Raw genomic sequence first — 22,175 nt, 5'->3', positions numbered from 1 at the left:
TTCCTATCTTTCCTATCCAATGGGATAGTGTGATGTTATCTGATTAAAATATGACCATGTAAATCCTTGTTGCAACCACTGTTATATATTTGAAACAAATCTTGCATAAAATGTGGCATGTAAGATGTCTAGGAAAAGGTTATAATTCGCTCATTGGTGGCGGGTATCATAGGAAAGGGGGAAGCTGCACCTCCCTAAACAGCCTACTGCGGACCTGCCCCCAGGCCAGTGTGCCTCCTGCAGGCCTCGGGGCTGCTGAGGCGGTTGGTCCTCAGTGAGATGTCCTTCCCTTGTGTGACTCACAGAAGCTTATTTAAAAAAAAAAATGAAGAGCACTGTGCAGCCAACTCTACACCAGTTAACCCTTTGAAAAGTCTCCCATCATAGCTAATGCATGTCGAAGCACCAGCAGTGCTGACACTGAGAGTGCTAGCAGAGACCAGCATCCAGAGAATCATTTTACACACGGTGTAGATTAGAGCTGTTCTGAGCAGGGTTAGATGACCTGGTGCTAAGACCACTGGTGGACAATCTAGCCCTGGTCTTTATCTTCACTGCTAAAAAAAAAAAAAAAAAAAAAAAAAGGTGTGTTTAACATGCATTAGCGAAGCTGCTATAAAAGCCAAATGGAGACAAGATACTGTAGTTTTACTAAAAAGAAAAGGAGGACTTGTGGCACCTTAGAGACTAACCAATTTATTTGAGCATAAGCTTTCGTGAGCTACAGCTCACTTCATCGGATGCATACAGTAGTTTTATTGCAAGGAAAACTAGGTGAGGTCAGCCATGTTGACCTCACGTAGGTACCTCAAGGTAAAAATTATAGTGCCCCATCTGTATTATGATTTTGCACTCAGATAACTATAATTTATTATCTTGCTATACCCCCCTCCCTCCGAACCTTTGGCAGTGAAGACAGAGCAGTACAACTCACTCTTGCTAGCACTGCTCAGCTAACCAGTAGTCACAATGGTTAGAATCCGATAGACATTGAGAGGAATACATTGTTTCACAGGCTGATGTCTCAAACCTATTATATTTTCTCCGCAGGCAAGGTATCCTATCCACCCAAAAAATAAGGCACAGGAATAAGTTTAACTGAGCGTGGCTAGCTAGAAGTACTCACAGACCACACTCTTCTATTTGCTGCAAAGTGTTTGGATATGGGTTGATGCACACTGCAGTTTTCAGTCAAATTCTAAAGAATTCACTTTAGGCGACACAGAACTAAAATCCCTGAGGATCAGAGAAGAATGTGTACAAAAAACAAAACAAAAGCCCCTCTAAATTGATGTAGGTGTTATTTACAGACAGTAAAGAGAATCCTCTAAATAAACCAGTGTAGGATAGACACTGGCTTCCTTTCTGCCTACAGGCTTTTGCTCACAAAGTTATCTGGGTATTTTAAACACTATTTAAAATGCTTGGTTTGTATTAAATATACTTTTTTGTCTACAAAGCAATTGTGTGGTTCATTTTGATAACGATTGGGAGCCTTTTAAATCTAAATCCAGAGTTAGGCCTGGGTTTGGCTTGGTGTAGTGCTTTCTCAGATGATTGAAACCTGGCCAGCACTTTAGTTAAAAGCTGAGGTGAAGGAAGGGGAGTGTATTAGCAGCTGTACACAGATTGTCCTGATCTTCTGGTTAGACAGGCACATTGATGTGTTAAATAACATTCAGCAAGAGGTGATAGGTGACCCACAGTAACCCAAACAAAGGCTTAGTAGAGTGAATAAATGTTAGTACTCCTGTTTATATACAAATGAATGACTGATGTACAGAATCTTGACATTACCTACAAGATAGCAAAACCGGAGTTTTGGCTCTGGAGCGAATTACTAAGGTGGTTTTGTACATAACCCTTCTGCCCGGTGGAATCAGCAGAAACAAGGGCAGAGTTCAATATCGAGCTGGTTCTGTTTTGTGGTGTTAAGAACCACCCCTAAAGACCCAACCAGTACTCTGGGAAAATTAACCACCACCCCAGACACCTCTAAGAGGCAATACTTCCTCTTTTCCAAGCACTGAGTCTGTGTATAGCAAAGGAAAGATTTAACAAAAAGGGTGAAGGACCCCAGAATTAATTGGGGAAAACACCACAGTCAAAAATCAAAAGCATATGACCGTGAGCAAAACACCCACCCCATAGTATGCTAGGCAGCGACCTTTGCCTCACTCTTTCAGTTTGTGGTGTGTAAAGCAACAAATGTTCCTCTAACACGCCACTCCCCCTCTCCCTCCGCTGCAGCCCACTCCCAGTTGCTGTTCTTGGTCAATGAAGACCCAGAGTTCAGAGGTGCGTTCATGTGAATTCACCTCCTGCGCGGGGGTGGAGGGGGACAAAGGGAGTATTGAGCAACACCTCAGCTACTGCACCATCGCAACTGGCTCACACGTGCTGTGTTCACTCTGCTACCACCGGTGTCATTGGCTGCGGCTGCTGCCCCCATCCCCCACTGTCTCTCTGCTGCGACCTCAGGTTCTGAGGTTCCACCACTTAACCAGCTCTCGGTGATTTCAGCAAGTAGTGGGGAATCTCGCTTGTTAATACAGGTTGTGCAGCATCTTTCACTGCAACACTGTCCCACACCATGTCTAAGGCTCAGCACTTGGTTATCAGTGATTTCAGCTTCAACAAAACAAGAACTCTCACTTGAGTCTAATCAGCTCTGTCTTTAAACAGTGGAGGGAGGGTCAAATGGTGTTTAGGATTTCTTAGGCAGAGTCCACACCATCCGGGAGGAACATCTCTCCCCAGTCTCTCTCTCCTTCACTGGGATTTGGTATCCCCCCTCCTGCTTAGTGAGTGCAGTTCAGTTTAGAGTGACCCCTTCAGTAAGGGCAAGCTAAAGGGCAGCAGAACTGTGCTTACTCATATAATAAGGAGAACATTTCATTAGCTTTAATAAAATTGAATGCAGGGGTAATGTTAAAAGATTATATAATACACAGGTTAAGAAGAGAGTTGTCTGTACATCTGGGTATAGTATTTAGATTATTTACAAATACAAAGTTTGTTTTAAAAGTCATAAGATACATATCATGCATAATCAGCAATAATTTAGATAAATTTAACGATACAGTTTAGATATTAGAATCCGGATACTTAGGTACAATCACTCATGCAAAGTTACACAGAGTTGGTAGTAGAAAGCAAATATAGGAATGAGTGTAGATTTCCCCTCAGTATTTGAGAAATTAGGGTAGGTTGTCCATTAGAAAATACAATCCATCAGGGAACAGAGTAGCAGCTGCGTTACTCTGTATTCACAAAAAGAAAAGGAGTACTTGTGGCACCTTAGAGACTAACAAATTTATTTGAGCATAAGCTTTCGTGAGCTACAGCTCACTTCATTCCACTGAATGCATCCGATGAAGTGAGCTGTAGCTCACGAAAGCTTACGCTCAAATAAATTTGTTAGTCTCTAGGGTGCCACAAGTACTCTTTCTTTTTGCGAATCCATCAGGGAAGTATTTCAGTTACTTTCCTGACTGCGCTTCACATCGACACTCCAGCTCATCTCTCCTGGTATTGCCGATGTCCTCTAGATAGTGATTTGTAACCCAATACCAGCCAAAAGTGATCATTTCGAAAAAACAACTCCATCACACTATCCACCTAGGCAGAGTAGCATGTCTGTGCAAACATGGTCTATTCCTGAGGTCTTCTCCCGCAGCTCATCACTAGATGTCAGGGGAGAGCTCATTCAGACACTGCTTACATGTATAAGGTGGTTAAGTTTGAATAAAATTAGATGCATGTCATTGAGACAATACAGAAGCTTCACTGATTCCCCTCAAAACACTTCACACCACTGTGAGTCCAAAGATTTTAATTCTTTCATCTCTGCCCCTTCCTTCTCTTGAAAGGAGTGAAAGTGACCCCATTCCAGCAGAGCTGCTGTTAATTATGTTTTGAGCTGGTAGGAAAAATTTTTTTGCTAAAACATTTGGGGAAAAAATTGTTTCCCTCCCCCATCTCTCCTTTTCCATCTTTTACCTACAGAGGAGAAGGGGGGGGAGGAGGTGGGAGAGAAGGATAAAGGAGAACCCCAAAAACCCACCCACAATATTTTCATGAAAAATTTTCTGTGGAAATGAGAATTTCCATAAAACATTATTCTTCTCTGAAAAATGTTATCCAACAGAATAGTGTGATCAGCTGTAGTTATGACAAGCTTTCTATCTAGGTTTTTCTAGTGCACTCATGACTGTGGTATCAGAATGGACTCCAAAAAAGTCAGACAAATACTAAGTGTCTCTGTTAGTTCTCTCTCCCATGTCCACAAACATCTTTCTCACTGGCACACACCAACAGTACAGTATCTGTAGGACCAGTAGAGAATTAGACTCCAAGAAGGAGGTAATTGGCAAGAATCTGGAGCTGGCAGCAGCAAAGATTTTGAAGCCATGGGGAAAGAGAGCTGAAGGAGTGGGTATGTGGGAATGGGCATGGAGCCAAGCTTGAACTAGGGAGGTTGTGATGAAGGGGATTGGGTGTGTCTGAGACACCTTTCCAAAGTTTCTTTGGAAAAAATGGCACATAATGCTTATGCATCACTGTAGTGACTGAGGGAAAGGCTGCTATTGGTCACTACAGTAAATAGTTCTCTACTGCTGTAAATGCATTTCCTACCTCCAGAGGTTGAGAGCTGATAATTCTCAGCTACCACCTTTCCATTATGATCTAAAAGAGTAAAGGAACTAAGAACAGCTATAATGAGTCAGACCAAATGTCCATCTAGCCCAGTATCCTGTCTTCCAACAGTGGCCAATGCTAGGTGCCCCAGAGGGAATGACCAGAACAAGTAATGATCAAGTGACCCATCCCACCTCGCTCATTCCCATCTTCTGGCAAACAGAGGCTAGGGACACCATCCCTGCCCATCCTGGCTATTAGCCATTGATGGAGCTATCCTCCATGAATTTATCTAGTTCTTTTTTGAACCCTGTTATAGAGTTGGCCTTCACAACATCTTCTGGCAAGGAGTTCCACAGGTTGACTATGCGTTGTGTGAAAAAATACTTCCTTTTGTTTTAAACCCGCTGTCTATTAAAAAACCTGCTGCCTATTAACTCAGGGTTTGATCTGAGCAGTGTCTGTACTGCAGCCACCTCCCTAGCAGGGACTAGAAATAGATCATTTCCCACCACTTATTCTGCTCTATTCCCCATATGGGGTTCTCTTTTTAAAGACACCTCATAGTTCACATGGGGAAATCAAACTAGGACAAATGTAAAACCTTGCACATTGACTTATATAGGGACTGCCTGCTCCTCCTCTTCTCTCCTTTTCTATATTGTTTGTCAATATAGTACCTAAGCATACCTGACCTTTAACACTAATAGGTACAATGTACCTAGAACTTCACCTCCACCCTCCAAAAAAGTGCAAGGGAACAAGCTGTCCTGAGATAATCCTGAATGAGTAAGCCTGTGTCCCTGTTTCTTTTTTGCAAGCAAAGGGCCCCTACGTGTTTTTATTTGCAGTAGCTGTTTCTTCATTTCTCCCTGAGCTGTGCATGTCAGACGTGAGCAGGGAGCTCCTACTCCAGGAACCACTCCAATCTAATACGTGAGGGCAAGCAGACTGACTCCCAAAGCAGGGACAAATGATTCATGCTAGAATTAAGAAATATTTAACTCCTTGGCACCAGTAGTCAGGCTTTCCAACACTAAGCAGAGAGTGTCAGAAACACGATAGTAGACTAGACAGACCTCCGTGGCAATTCATACAGATATTGTTCAGAATCACACCTCATCACAGATGACTCATGTCTCCTGATACTGTGGATGGGGAGGAGGAGGAAACGTGACCACCCCACATCTCTTCTGCCCAGTAAACCCTCCACGCCCATCCCAGGGCCACCACACTCTCTCCACCCCATCAGAATTACATGTGAGGGGGAGGGGCTCTGTCCTTCTCCTGCTGCGTCTCCTGACACGGTGGGCCCCTGTCCCTGGCAGGCGGGCGTCGGCAGGACCAGGAGAAAGCTGCTTCTCACACCAGCTGAAGCTGCCTGCTCCAGGTCACTGCTCTGTGCAGTGCAAGAGCTGCCTGAGAGACAGAGCCCGGCCAGGGACATAGTGGCAGCAGGCCATCCCCCTGCTCGGGCCCGGCTGCCAGGGACAGGGGCCCAGTGAACCAGAAATGTGGAGAGTGGACTCCTGCTCGCTCGGCCCCTGTCCCCAGCAACCGGGCCCAGGCTGGGAGCGGCCTCCCAGCGTCACCTCCTCAGTTGGGCTCTCTCTCAAGCAGACGCCACGCTGCACAGAACAGCAAGCTGGCGGGGCCTGTGTGAGAAGTGGCTGGTCCCTCCCCGTCCGCTCTCTGCCCAGGCCTGGCTGCCAAGGGGCAGGTGTAGCAGCACAATGGAGACCCTCCCCTCCCCCCAGCAGGCCAAGCAGAAATCTGGAGGGCATGTGACCTCACATATCCCCCATGCGTCATCTATACACCTCACTGCCTGGTCTTGTATATGCTTAATGTGAACTTTAATATTAAGCTTTTAAAAAAAATGTTTAGGTGTCCTTAACAGTAGTGTAACAAAAACAAAGCACAAAAGCTCTGGCAGCCAGTTGGCAATTTTTTTTTTTTTTTGGTAAATTGCACTCCCCAATATGCCTGTTCCTTGAACTATTCCACCTCACGGATTGCATGAAGAGACACTCCTACAGTTCACTGACATGGTATAAACCAATGGCTTGTCTGCTTGTGGCAGTTCTTAAAGCACCATTAATCTGCAAATGTGGATTAATGCTAAATACTAAAAAGCCAGAGTAGAATTTAGATGAAAAGCTGGGTACTTTGTGTGCGTGCTAGCCACTTTTAGCTAATTTAGACTTTTCAGAAACCTCAGATGCATCAGGTAAATGGCATTTCTTCCCCTGGAAATAGGCTGCATAGTCCCATGGAAAACTCCTAGAGAGAAGGTAGTCTGAGATTCTCTTGCCTTTATTGGTTTTTGGCAACTCATTCTACGGTGGAGATACGTTGCTCCTCTCTGGAACGAAGACACAGTTTGCCTCCAAAACCCAAAGCTCTCTCAGGACACACAAAGCCATCTCCACTGCATTGGATTTTGGGCCCCAGCCTCTCATCGGGGGCTCAGCCAACATAGCTCTAATAGGAAGATGTTGCTATGCATCTGAACAAATGAAGAATGAGTCACATTTAAATGTGAAGTTATTTCCCTTCTACAATGTATTCAAGTTTTATCAAGCTCATTCAGAGAGCAAAATGCCAGACCATGCTGTCAGAGAGTGAATTTTGATTTAGAGGTAACAATCCACAGCACACAGAATAGGTCTAATAAAAAAAGCCACACCCAAGCTGTTAATACTGTATGAAGAAATTGTTCCATGAATGTAAAAGCACTGCCATTGAGAGAAGCTATTCACAACTAATCTACTCAAATCGCTTTTTACTGTGCATAGATTATAATCTTCTCACATTTGTTATTCTAGTTTACTCACTTGTTTTTTACTCCATGGGTTCATAGCAAGCAGCAGTGAGTATTCAGCACTCCTGTTCAAAAGCGTAAGCTGTGCTGGACAGACGCAATTGCCCACTGGTAAGACGGCATCATTGCTGTCCTGACTGAGTGATGGCAACAAGCCACCACTGCGGTTTTCAGTCCCAGGGAGGTATCGTGGAAGATTGACAGAATTGGAGAAAACTCTTAGCTTCTCCTTTCTAGGCCACACAACAGCCTCAGCAGAGAAAAGACTGCAAGAAAAACCTCTTGCTACGGTGAGAGATTTACTGATTGTGTAGAGCTTTTTTCCCCACTGCCATTATACTCGCACAAAGTAATGTTGTGTACGGTCTTAGCTGTGAAAGGTGCAGTCACAGATCCTTGTCTGGCTCATTTATTTGCCTCTGTGCCGGGACAGTAGAGAGATTTTGGAAATCTTCTTTAGTGTGTTAAAGAAGCATTGTTTTAATATACTTACATATAGACGGAATTACTTGAATAAGTGATCTTTACTTGCACTCTACACGAGCACTACCACAACTGAAGCTCAATTGCTCAAGTACTCACAGAAAACCTATATAAAGGGAGCACAAACCGGGCTGAAATCAGCCCATTTTATATATATATTATTTTCAGAATACATATTTCCATTATTAGGTCAACTATCATGCCAGACATTACCCTCCATGGCAAGAGCTACAAATATATTCTACAATCAATATCCTCCTCTAAGCCTCAAAATTGCATTTATATAATTTAACATAGCTCCTAGGCAGAAAAACAAAAGCCAGTCTGAGCAGAGAATACATTTTTGTAAGGTACATCTACTGATTATTTCAAACCAAAGAATAGGTGTGGGTAGCTATGAATGTTAAGAGCCAAATAAACCAGTTCAATATTTGAGGGGGGAAAACTAGTTCGGAAATGTATTTAATTATAAACCAGTCAGGTTAGGTTTAAAAATCAGTAATCCAAGCTCCCAGTGCTGGAGCTTCTGAAAAAGAGACTAACTATGTAGCCTCCTTCCTTATACCTACTCCATTGCTTCCCACTTTTTATTTTATGTATTCATCTCTAACTCCCCCTTTCCTTCTGGTCTCATGTTCTTTACTATCCTCCCACCTCATCAGCGCAGCCTCTTCCCATTCACAAATCTCTCACTGCTAATTCCCTCTCCATAGTTGGCTATATATCTGAACCTCGTCCTCTCCCAGATGCTACAACTCTTGCCCTCTCCCTGAGGCTCTGTATCAGTTATCTTTTGGCTCAATCCCATTGTAGTAAACAGCAAAACCCATTGACTTCATAGCACAGGATCTTGCCTTCTGTTCCCATTCACTACCTGCTCTCTGCAGTGAGCTCCCCACACACTGGCAACACAGTTAAAGATGGGTGGGCTGGCAGCAGAAGGCCCGAGTTTATTCTCGGCTCTGCCACGAACCTGCTGAGACCCCTTGCCACCGGACTCCTCGTTTTTGTGGATGCAGACTAACGCGGCTACCCCTCTGATACTTAGTAGATAGTCCTGCATCTTAGAAAGCTTCTGGGTTAGCCTCTCTTTAGAAAAGAGACAGATTCACAGTGGGCATAGCTAAGGATGCAAGTCTGTCACAGAGGTCACGGATTCCGTGACTTTCCGGGACCTCCGTGATTTCTGCAGCAGCTGGTGTGGCTGGCCTGACCAGCTCAGGCAGCCCCTGGGCCAGCTACTACTGGGGCAGTCTTGGGCCACCATGCCCCCCAAGCAGCAGCAGGAGTGAGTGTGGGAGGGGGCTCCAGGCTGAGAAAGGGGGTTGGGGTGCAGGAGGGGGTGAGGGCTCCAGACAGCGCCTGCCTTGGGGGGGAGGGGAGCTCCCTGGAAGCAGCACCATGTTCCTTGGCTCCTAGGTGGATGAGTGGTCAGGTGGCTCTGCACACTACCTCCGCCTGCAAGTGCCGCCTCCGCAGCTCCTATTGGCCACGGTTCCCGGCCAACGGGAGCTGCGGAGCCAGCGCTTGGGGTGTGGGAAGCACGCGGAGCGGCCTGGCCATGCCTCTGCCTAGGAGCAGAGGGACATGTTGCTTCTTCCAGGGAGCCATGCAGGGAGACTGTCAGCCCCCCTCCCCAACAGAAGCAGGGGTCCCCCACCTCTCCTTCCCCACAATCCGTGGGACCCCTGAGCCAGCCCCTTCCCCAGACCACCCAACTTTTAGTTAGGGCTATATAGTACAAGTCATGCACAGGTCACGGGTTGTGAGTTTTTGTTTACTGCCTGCGACTTGTACTAAAAATACCCATGACTAAAACGTAGCCTTAGTCATAGCTACTGAAGGGTGTGATAGACTCCTACAGCTGTAAAGCAGATCTCATGAGGGATCAACTGGGAAAAGAGGTGCTTAAGTGCCAGAAAAGACTGCAAAGAGGAAGAAAAAAAGGAAACCCGAGTGTGCCTTTTTATACAGGAAGTGTAATACATTCTCCCACCATCCTCACTTGTGATCTGTAATCACTAGGACCTCTTATAAAGCGCTTCAGCCTTTAACAGTAGAGTTTGTTGACCCCAATTAAATAAAAAGTCCAACCCCTACTCCACATCATGTTAAAGCAGCATTCTTGGGAAAACACACGTATGTTGTCTGAGTGGTCTGCCCCAAAACAGATTTACAGAAATTAAGGCATTTAAAATTACAAGATGTGCTAACAGAAACGAATTACAAGGGCCTACAGCCCTAAATCCAAACTAACAGCAATAGATACACACATGCACACTTAAATTTAAGTTCTAATTAAGAAAACTTCCAAGTAACCTTAACATTTCACATATGATGGGTTTTTGTTAAGAGACAGACACTGCTAAATGTGATCTGTTTATTCAAAATGTCACATAAATTAAGTACATTTCCCATGAATATTGCAAATATACATGAAATGAACATTGCTATTTTTAAAAAAGTTTGGCTTTGCTTATGCAACAAGTACCAAATGTGGCTAGAACATGGACTTGTCCTGAATTTACTAAATACAAAATGGCGCAGTTTAATTTATATTTATACATATGTACATACAGTTTCATAACTAGCTTTAAAACAGTAAAAAATTGTTTCAAGTTTATCTACATTACACATACTTGTTTTAATCTGGTCACAAGCCCCAGATGAGATTTTGTTATTGATACAATCATTTCACAACTGTAAATGTAAGGCGCTACCAAATACCAATTCCACCAGTGTGAAAGGTAATATGAATCAAGTGTACAGCTTTTTGAACAATAGCTTTATATTTCAGTTTCAAAATGGACTAGAACATAAGAAAGGGAAGCAGTAAGAAACTGATCATCAGCATGTTAGAAGTCCAAAGCAATCGATGAAATGAAACACAGACTGGACATGTTAAAATACAGTCGATAACAAAGGCCTTGATGGCAAACAATTTACAGGCTTCTTGAAAGGTGAAGTTAAAAAATATATTTTTTTTAAGTCTTACAGGTGACCCATAAGGGAAAAAAAAATTCGATCTGGACATTTTTGTTTCTTTATGACGTATAAAGGATCTCACCAAAGTGGAGACTTTCCTATCACATTGCCCAGGCTAGGAAGTAAGTACAAAAAATGTAATGTGTTAAAGGGCAGCAAAACACCTGTCTTTTCCAGCTGCTTAGCTCATGGTTTCAATACCGTACCATGGGGACAAGAATGAAGTAAAGATGTAAGATAGCTGCAATATGGACATTTGCCTCTAATCCAGAGAAGAGGCAACTGGTTTCTCCATCTATTTACTATTTGCTGCTGTACAAACCAGGACAGGAGAACTTGGTAGGAATAAAGTCTCTACCCCTAGAGACTCTGTACGTGCCCATGAATAGCGTTTCTCTTTAGCTTTGCTGTATGATCCAGTATTTCATGTTTTGGAAGAAACAGTGAGTTTGGGTTGTTAGTTTAACATTTGCATACAGATACTGATTATTTCATATTATGTATCCAAAATGTCAGTCACTTAAGTGTTTAAAAACAAATATTAGTTATTTGTATTAATGTAACACCCAGGAGCCCCAGTCATGGACCAGGACCCCATTGTGCTAGAAACAGTTTAAAAACTTACCAAAAATTCTGTCACTCAGCTTTCACTCAAGCGAGGACATTTCATTAGTTATCCTGGCATCCTTAGACAGTAATGTAATTTAATGCAAAAAAGCTAATAAAAAAAAAGACACTCTTACATCTTCATTATTGCTTTTCTATGATGTATTAAAGGGAACACTTTGCTTTGTAGTGTCACTTTTAAAAGTACTTAAAGGACAGACATCTTAAATCACTGGCTTTTGCAAAGAGGAGAAATTCACATTGTCGTCAGTAATTAGAATCAAGGAGACAGCAACTAACATTTCAATTCTAAAAGGATATATATCTGTGTAAGGTTAAGCACATATGTAACACTCTGCAGGTGCAAGGCCTAGGACTGTATGATTCTGTCAATGTCCCTTTGCCGCCATTAAAACTCAATGCATGGACATGGAAAGAGTCATGGAAGAGCGGAAGGGTAAAACAAAGAGAGCAAGGACAATGATGGCAAGAGTGGCATACAGAACAAAAAAAAAAACAAACAAACAATGTGAAAGTTCACAAAGAGAATTCACAAAAAGAAAAGGAGTACTTGTGGCACCTTAGAGACTAACCAATTTATTTTAGTCTCTAAGGTGCCACAAGTACTCCTTTTCTTTTTGCGAATACAGACTAACACGGCTGCTACTCTGAAAAGAGAAGTCATTTTCCCAACTGAAAATGAGTTGGGTTGCCAAACTGAAGCTGACCTACCTAAAGTGCTGGTAGTCTAAAATGGATTAACTGGAAAAAACACTGGGATGAAGTATGAGAGTTACTAATGCATGGATGGAGGGGGAAGTGCTCCAAAAGACTTCAAGCGGTTTTGTTTGCAGCTTTGGGGCTCTGATGCCTTCTCCACCCTCTCAGAATCTCATATAGCTTTTACTTTTAGTACTCTTATGACAGTAGCAGAACTTGCAGCAAGGCTATTGTGGAGATTACGAAATCATTGGTTGTAAGTTACGCACTTCACAATTCAAAGGATAAATTACAAATCACTATTTAACTAGAAAAGGCGCGTTCAAGGTAGAGGCAATTACAGTACATTCAGAGCAGGTTACAGAAACCACTTCTGGTAACGATTTGCTGAAAGAAAAGTTAACTAGATCACGGGTTTTCAACCTGTGGTACGTGGACCCCTGCAGGTCCACAGACTATGTCTAAGATTTCCAAAGGGGTCCGCACCTCCATTTGAAGTTTTATAAATGAAAAAAGAAAAAAGTTTGAAAACCACTGCACTAGATACTTTAGCTTCCCAGACCACAAAGGTTGTAATTACAGTATCCAAGAAAGCAGTCAATATGTGTTAATTCATTGGTTTATGCAGTTTTCTTCCAGGACTCATGTGCAAATTTTTAATATATATCTTCATGGACTCAAAAAAAATAATAATTCAAAGCAAACTAAAAACTAGGCACTTTAAACATTTAGATAAGACACCATTTTCATCATGCCAGAGTGTTGCACATGAACAAGTGTCTCTAAAAGCATCTTGCTATACTCTGAGAGCACAGATTCTGGCTAACTTTTCAAGTGGGTAAAATTACTTCTTTTAGGAAGCTACACAATTAAATTAATTTTCTAAATAGCCACTAAAATAGTTTGACTAACCAGCAACATATTCAATAGCTATCAAAGTAAGATATTAACAAAACCAATATATTAAAAACCAAGACAAACAAATGAAGAGGACACTTGCCTTAAGCTTGCATTGAGACTTGCCTTGTTAGTGTTCAGTTTGGACCTCCTTTCATGATGTCATCACAGACCAAGGTTCCAACCATGTGCAGCACTTATGATATAAAACATAACACTAACTTTTAAACCCAAAGTTCTAACAAATATTGTTCCAATGTAACATCAGCTTGGCACATCATCTGAAGGTGAGAAGGGAAATGGAATCTTCCCCCGTGCTTATCCTAGCCAAGTTTACTTTAAGAACACACATCGGCTGAGTAGCACAGCATGCTTTCCCGGAATTTGGAGTGAAATGGCTATTTCACAACAGCCTTTCATGTTTTAGGGAATATGTTTGATTTGTGTTTAGTGACATCTGACCAACTGGGATTACTTTGATTTTCTAAAAATAAATGCACACCTTTGACATTTGATATATTCATTCCACTACAACATGCAAATCACAACACAAGGGGTTACTTAAGGCTACCAAATTGCTGTTCAGTAGCTACTACTCTTCCCAACACACAGCCTTGACCATGTAAATACTACGCTCCTGGACAACCTCCAAAACCTTAATCTTGAAAACTGTTTTATAGACCAATATTTCTTGAACAAGTAGATGAAAGGGCAGAGAGACTCTACCAACTCATTAAGAGAGCATCCTGTCAGCTATGCACTTTGTGCATTCTTTATCTGCAGTATAGTTTGGTTTCCCTTCTGCTGACCATCTCAGGAAAATTCTAATAAATCCATCTGCAGTCTGTGATCCATTGCAGAGAACTCTTTTCCTTTCTAAGTGTAAATCCAAACTGCACATAGGCCATTTGTGGTGTTCTAATACTTTAAACTCAATCTCTCACAGGCTAGAAACATCAACTCTTGATTATGAATAGTACTTCAAAGTAGTTATCCACAACTACCAACTACATTGTAATTGTAGCACAACTTCATAGGGGCTCAGATTTCACCAGGACAACAGGCACAGAGTGCTTATTAATTACAGAGTAGAGTGCAAAGTTTGGTGAACATCCAGAATAGCAAACGTCAGACAACCAGAAAGAACTGTTCATCTCTGCATGATGCTTTTAAAAAAGCATATCTACTAACATACAGTCAGTGCCTGTTCACGAGTAAGTCCATGTCATCTGGGTCTCTTGCGTGTTACAAATATTAATACACGTCTGATGGCAATAAGACGATCTTTAAAGGAAGTCATAGCAAGTATAGCCAGCTGAGCCCTGTTTTCTAATGGTAACACTGCCAATAGCCACCAGTACCAGGCTGGACCACTGGGGTTACTCTGCAAGAGAAATAAAAGGATACATGCTTACAGATTACAGGTTAGTGTTAGCAATCTTCCCTCCCACTTTCCCTCTACTTTAGGAGTACATACAACTAATGCCCATCTATATATTGGGGGTTTCTTGAGCTCTACACCAACTTCAAATGTTTCCTCTGTGCAATTAAGTAGCAATGACATCTTCAGGAGTCAAAACCACAGGGAGTAGTTGGCAATGTTTTTCCAACCTTGATTCTAGTGAACCAGAACTGGGTAATCATTAATAAGCTTGATATGTATGAGACAACAGATCTTTCTATCAGAGATTTGTCTAGGAGATCCATAGATCTAGGATGGTAGTGCATGTTTAGGAAATATTTACCTGTGGCTCCGATTCCTTTCCTGGCATTGATCCAAAATGATTGAGAATTTGTGCTTTCATGTTGTCTTTAAGGGAAGTAAACCAGGCAACAGCTTGATCATAAACTGAATCATGAAGACGGACAAGTTCTTCATACTCTGCTCCCTCCACCTTATCAAGAAAAAGGAGGATACAAAAATCAGATTTATTCCATATTCTATACTATTTAAATGCCTCACAGAGAGCCAATTTCAACCCAATTATGCTTAACAGCAATGACTACTCCTTACTAAGGGATGGTTATGCCACTTAATGTGGATGTCTCCAGCTAACGAAGTGGTGCATAAGTCTGATACATCCCAAACTCGTGCCAGTTCCATTTTTTGGTCTCTCCTGCAGAAGTTTTAGGTCCTTTCAGCAACCAAAGTCAGAAGTATTGCTATTGGAGTCTTCAGTTGATTAGGATTTCCTCTTAATAAGGACGAGGAGCCCTCCTGCCAGGGCTTCTGCATTAAGGGAATTCTACAAAGTAGTGCTGTTTTCAAATACAGTAGAAGTGGTACTCAGGTCAAGGGAGTAGTGGAAAGATGACAGGGAGAAACAGAATAAGTAGATAAGTGAGACTGACTTCCCAGTACCAGGGATGGTATTAACAAGGTTTCTGCCAATATACACAAATGTTTGATCTGACGATATACTTCACCTTCACACAGTGGGGACCCTGAGCAATAACATGGGATATTAGACCACTTTAACCTTGAAGAGACATTTTATCCCCAGTGTCTCTTTTTCTGTGTGTTTGTTGGCAATTGACCTGCACAGCACAAATGGGGAGAACCCTCCTAGTTAACTGCAGTTAACTGTGAAAGTCTGTTTGAGAACCATGTGACCTGTCTGGACTTTTCTAATGCTATCCACTGGCCTGAACTCTGCAATGAGTGCACTGTGAAGTGGTATCAGAGTTTTACTACAAAGAAAAGGAGTACTTGTGGCACCTTAGAGACTAAGGAATTTATTTGAGCATAAGCTTTCGTGAGCTACAGCTCACTCTGGCACTCATTTGAGATATCCAGCATAACACTAGACCATTATGCAGGCCATTCTTGTTTTGGCCAGTAAATTCCACCACAAATTCACTAAATGAGGTGTTCGCCAGATTTTAGAAAAGAAAGTTATTTTAATTGGTAGATTTCCTTAGATGCCATGCATACACAAGCGTTTGAGTGACAAAATGTATTAGAACCAAGTTCTCTTCTTTAAAATGAGTTCTACCTTTTTAAAAACAAAAACAAAAAAAACAGCTTTTCTATTCAGTGTGTGGTGAGGTCAGAGATCACCTGTGGGAGCTAGGAACAGATACTGTGTATCAATGCAAAGCATGGAATCCTAAGCACTTGAATAAAACTTAGACGTGTGTCTTTAGAAGGGTCTTGAACCAGTGTCATTTTCACCTGCTACTTTAGCCCCGATCTAAACATGACATGGTAGGTTGTATCTTTTCAAGTATCAAAGGTTTGAAAGCTACCCTGAGATTTGATGACAACAGAAGTACCACTGGCAGAGAGGATTAAACTGCAGAGAGAGCTAGTGAGGTAGTCAGAAGGGCAAAATCATTTATTCCATGGTTTCAGAAGTAAAGAAAATGTGCATTATGACCATGTAAATAAATAAACTTCAACTTGAGATGTGACAAGGACAGAACATTTAAGTGAACCCAAAGAAACATGAATGCCCAAGAGATCACCTTTTTATCTTCAAGATATTCAATGTTCGCAGTATTATACCCATCTCGTTGACCATGGTTCAAGACCTTAAATCGACGAACACCAACCGTATCAACAACTGAACGCCCATCAGGAAAAAACTTTACATCCCTGATCTCTAGCATGCAGCCATAATCGGCAAACCTGAAATGATAAAAGGGCACAGAAAACTAGGAAGTCACTAACAGGTATTTATAGAAGTTCAGACATTTATAAACTTACTGGACCTGATTCACCACTGCGTAACATTGGTGAAAAACGAAAGTAACTCCATAATTTTCCAGCACAACAGTCACACACACACACTTCATGATTAAAGCAACAGCTTTTTAAAATTAGAATTGTGTGTGGGGAAGGGAGGGGCAGGTTTTTAAATAAATTGAGCAGATTTCATGCTCCGGGTCATCAACACCAGTTCCTGAGTGCTGGTGGCAACTTATGCAGGGTTTTGCAACTATTTATAAAGAGATAGCTCTGTTACACTGCTGAGGAAGGCAGAGAAGTACCTAGAGCAGTGGTTCCCAAACTTGTTCCGCCGCTTGTGTAGGGAAAGCCCCTGGCGGGCCGGGCCGGTTTGTTTATCTGCTGCGTCCGCAGGTTCAGCCAATCGCGGCTCCCAGTGGCTGCGGTTCGCTGCTACAGGCCAATGGGAACTGCTGAAAGTGGCGTGGGCCAAGGGACGTACTGGCCGCCGCTTCCAGCAGCTCCCATTGGCCAGGAGCAGCGAACTGCGGCCACTGGGAGCCGCGATTGGCTGAACCTGCAGATGCGGCAGGTAAACAAACCTGCCTGGCCCGCCAGGGGCTTTCCCTGCACAAGCGGCGGAACAAGTTTGGGAAGCACTGGCCTAGAGAATATGCTGAAGCTGTGCAAATGAAGTGAATGTCTTTTATTGCTTTTACTCCACTTAGGCCTCTGATAAATTTTCCCATTGCTGCTACCACTGGTTCAGCTCCAATAGTGAAGACAATGGTGGGACACTTCAGCAAAAACAACCTTGGCACAAGACGAAGTTAATTAACACACCACTGTAAGCAAGTTCTGATGCACTCTAAAATGATTAGTAGTAAGTTATCAACCACCATGTAGATAATAAGTGATGCACTCCGAGGGGATTACTACTCCTCTCCCTCTCTCCTTATTTCTGATTGGGTGGGGAGGAGGAGGAGGAGGAGGGGAAAGAAGTTGCCACCAGTACTTACAGGGGAAAGCAGGGAGAGAACAGGGGAGAGGAATCCTTAGCTGCTGATATTACTACAGCTGGTCTCCGCTACGAGAGAGACACCAACCAGAGACTCCCCACCCACCAACTGCCAGGGCCACCTGCAACTCGAAGAGCAACCAGGAAGAGGTATTTTGTCAGGAAAGTCCTCTCCTATTCTAAAGAAACTCCATGTAACTGGGTTACACACTGCACCCTTTTAGAAGAAGGCAACTGGAGCTAAAATCCTGCATTAAAATTCAGGGTAATTACTGCTGAGTCATGATGGAAGGGGGGTCCAGTAGCTCCAGTGTGAATACATTATTTGTAGTACGGAGGGACACTGACCAAGGTCAGGACCATGTTGTGCCAGGCACTGTACAAGGAAGGAGGTAAGCGCTTCAGAGCAGGAACTGTCTCCTAATATCAAGGTGATGGGAGTGTCTGTGCCAGAAAGAATTAAGCCAGAGGTGGTCTTACAGAGAAACCTTAAGAACAGCTACCCTTGAGAAGCAGCTTAAGTTGAGGTTTACACTGTTATTTCCGAATTACCAATAAAGCCAAGCCCCCAAAAGGTGGAGGGTTTTGGAAACTAACTCTGTTCTGCATGCTCTAAGGGCAGAGCAGAGAATCCAGTTATTCTCCACTTCCTCCCTCTTCCAAAGGAATCAGCACTTCACTGTAAGATTCCACTGTACATGCTTGCAGCTACACCATGCCCTCAAGGGAATTAGGACATCCATGACCTCTTTAGGATTCTTCAGTTCCTATAAATGAAAGCTCAGATCCAGCATCCTCATCCACCAAGCATGTAATTCTCATTCAAAAAGCCTAATTTTCCACTTCAAACACCTACTGTATAGTCCAGCTTTATTAACCCAGGGTATTCATAAAAGTCCGATCTGAACCCAAAGCTTAGGAGACAGGAAGATGTTTCAGGGTAAATCTACACAGGGATAAAAGACCGATGGCACGGCTGTGGTTGGTCTAGGTCAGCTGACTCAGGCTCATGGGCTAAAAATTGCTGTGTAGACTTCAGGCTGGGGCTGGAGCCTGAGCTCTGGGACCCCACTCTCTGAGGGTCCCAATCCTGAACATCTACAGAGCGATTTTTCAGCCCCAGAGCCCACTCCCCACAGCCTGAGTCAGCTGACCCAGGCCAGCCATGGGTTTATCATTCCTGTGTAGACGTACCCTTACAGAGCAGACAGAAGAGCAACCCCCACCTTGACTTAGTCAACAGCCTATACTGGGAACCAAACCGTGGATCAGAAACTGTCATAATAGGCTCTCTGTGGTACGACTGACCCCAAACCATTCATACATAACGTAACAGGAAATAGATGCCATATGCACTCCAGTCTTTTGACATGTTACTATTTTCTAGTTAAATGTAACAGAACTATTCCAAAGCATATCCACAATGAAACACTTTCCAGGAATATGTAAAGGAGGTTGGATGGATAACTAGAGCATAAGTCAACTTTCTGGGTCTAACATTGAGATATCAGAAACTTAAGTAAAAAGGGGATGTTTACAGATTATATAAAAACCTGGCAACAAAACACTTAGTAACATTTGTATCTGCTAGCATGAAACCTAAAAAGGATCCAACTCGTTGTGGAAGACCAAGAGTACTATGGTTCTCCACTGGCTTCCAAAAGTCTTACGACAGGGATGTTCTCAGCAAGATTCCATACCCTTTTAGTTCATCAGCTAAGCACATGCCGAATTGTTTGGTACCAGTTTCCATGCATCTTCTTATCATTAGCCGATACCGAGGTTCAAAGACATGAAGTGGGCAAGGGATGGTAGGGAAGGCCATGGTACACACGAAAATGGGAACATCTTCATTCAAACTGAAAAAATACAAATATGAGAACAGTCAGTCTCCTCACGCATACTGTATTTATTCAGCACAAAACCTCATAGTTGAGGTTTGACTAGAACGGTTTCTCAGACTTGTTTCTCGTAAAATAAGGTCTTGGCCAACAAAAATTTGTTGCTTTCGCAGGCACCAGAGCACCAAGGGCTGTCCCTGCTATTAATGCACTCTAGGTACCAACACCTCCATTCTTTGGTTTTAATACAAAAAGTATGGAAAATGCAATCGCATTCTCAAGCATGTGCATGGAAAAAAAACATCTAATTTGCACATCACTGAGTCTTTTACAGCTTTTATCTGTAATTTTCAAAAAGATATATTACTGCATACTACATATACTTTAAACATGGCTGGAAAGCAATCCTTACATTCCAAAGTGACGTGGAGTGTTTGTAGGAATTCAGTGGAAATGGGGACTCAAGGACAGAGTTAACTTTCAGCCTCTAGTTTTGTAACACACTTTCATTTTTCTGTTGTGATTTTTTAAATTCAGCAATATGGCAAGTACAAGTAATCATGGATAAAGCAGCCAATACATCTACTTATAAGCATGTGTAGAAGCATACCTGCTTACATTTTACGCTTCTTTTACTCCCAATCCCCCACTTCCTACTTTTGGGGAAGATGTTTTAATTAGTTTTAAATTATGGGGTTTTTATTCACAGAAATAAATCTGCTAAATTTATTGCCAAATAAAATTAATATTTTCCTCTGATGTTGTGCACCTCTCACATCCAAGCCTACTTTTCCTTGATTACTATCGACTACAAACATGCCAACACTGGAATAGATTAAGTGAGCCTTTGAAACCTACTTTCATAAATAAATTAAAGGTTTCTTCAGTAATCTAGATCAAAATAAAAATTTACAACATTTAGATACAACAGAAAAACAACTTACTTTGATAATTCCTTCATTTCTTCTTCATAAATTTTCTTTCTTTCTGATAACTCTTCTGGCAAGTAATGAACTATTAGTTCTTCTGTAAGGACTGTCTTTTTATAAGTTCTGCTTGCCAAAAACTATAGAGAAGAGAGTTAAAGCTTAAGTACTAATATTTAATCAGTTACGTCCAGCCTCCATTCCAAGAGCAAGATAGCTCAAGATGGTTCGCAAACAGTGACAAAACAATTAATGCACCAGCTTCCTGATGTAAAGTTGTTCTAACCCCCCTTCTTTTCTCACTCTTTCAAAAAATTGAGATTATCTCTGTGATACAAGAGTGGACATACTATCCACTTCAGTGCCCATAAACTTCCAGAAGGACAAATTTATCATAGGCTGTACAACATAACAATAAAAAAAAAAAGGGTACTCTTCAGAGCTGTGAGAATAACTGACTTGCAATTCGCTGGCAGTTCCAAAGTGTTGAAAACAATTCAGTTTGACTCGAAAATTCCAGAATATTTCAGGTTTGGTTCAGGATATCAAAAGAGTTGGGAAAAACTTGTATCAGGTCATCTAAAGAAAAAACATTTTGGATAGTGATAGTCCCTTATTACCTAGCTGTTAAAGAAAGCACTGACCCAGGATGTGGAAAACCCAGGTTCAAATCCCCACTCTAGAACAGGGACTTGAAGCTGGGGTCTCCACCACTCCCAGGCGAGTGTCCCAACCACCAGGGTTAGAGAGTATTCTCAGTCTCTCCTGTTGAAGCTATTCCACTCTGTGTAAAGTGTTTAAGTATTCACCGGACCAGAGAGAGAGAGAGAGAGAGAGTGAGCGAACGAGAATGACTATTGCCTGGTGGTTAAGGCACTCACCTGGGAGGGCAGGCAACATTCAGGTTCCAGTCCCTGCTCCAATGAATATTTAATCATGTATCCAAAGTGTAACAGCTTCAGCAGGAGAGAAGGGGGAGGGGTGTGTGCTTTAACTGGGCTAAAGGGTGTAAGTGGTTCACCACCACCTCCAGTTTTGTGAATCTAACAAACAAAAACAAAATGTTTAGGTTTCAGAAGTGGTGAAACAAAGCTGATTTGACATTTCTGAATTTCTTTTGACCCTTAACCCTCCTGCCCTCCCCAATTTTGACTGAAACAACTAATTGAAACACACAGGAGTTTGTGAAATATTTTGATCTATGCAAATCAGCATTTTTCTGCAAACTATTTTCAGTCCCCGTTCCCACACCCCCCCGCCCGCATCAAAAAAACAAAAACAAACACTTTTGCCCACCTCTAGTCCTCCTTACTTAGTGTAAAGGAGATAATACCTTTTGACTCAAGCTACTGCCACCTGGGGAGTCTAAATATTTGGGAATCAGATTTCCCGCAGCTGAGCATACATTCTCTACACCAGAATGGCCAGAAGCGTGCTTTGTTCACCAACCCAGTATCAGTAGAGATACTGCAATGACAGTACGGCCTCTTCAGCATTTTCACAGTCTTTGCAAGAGACTGTTCACGCAAAAACTAAAAACGCCTCATTTCAATGTGAGAAAGTA

General features: G+C 42.4%; 1 protein-coding gene across 1 annotated transcript in view; it reads right to left on the bottom strand.

The window, feature by feature from the left end:
• Window positions 1–10,332: 10,332 nt before the first annotated feature.
• LONRF2 (LON peptidase N-terminal domain and ring finger 2) overlaps window positions 10,333–22,175 on the bottom strand; it is a 50,379-nt gene continuing 38,536 nt past the window's right edge. Inside the window, exons 8-13 of the mRNA XM_074942279.1 lie at window positions 21,493–21,654; window positions 20,630–20,751; window positions 19,545–19,703; window positions 16,625–16,787; window positions 14,902–15,051; window positions 10,333–14,540 (exon numbers count right to left, since the gene is read on the bottom strand). Coding sequence (XP_074798380.1) covers window positions 14,382–14,540; window positions 14,902–15,051; window positions 16,625–16,787; window positions 19,545–19,703; window positions 20,630–20,751; window positions 21,493–21,654 — 915 coding nt within the window. The 3' untranslated portion in view covers window positions 10,333–14,381. The remainder of the gene's footprint in view (window positions 14,541–14,901; window positions 15,052–16,624; window positions 16,788–19,544; window positions 19,704–20,629; window positions 20,752–21,492; window positions 21,655–22,175) is intronic.

The sequence above is a fragment of the Natator depressus genome, chromosome 1, assembly GCF_965152275.1.
Source record: "Natator depressus isolate rNatDep1 chromosome 1, rNatDep2.hap1, whole genome shotgun sequence".
Taxonomy (NCBI): domain Eukaryota; kingdom Metazoa; phylum Chordata; order Testudines; family Cheloniidae; genus Natator; species Natator depressus.
Note: the sequence above shows the minus strand (reverse complement) of the source record. Positions and strands in the feature narration are given on the sequence as shown.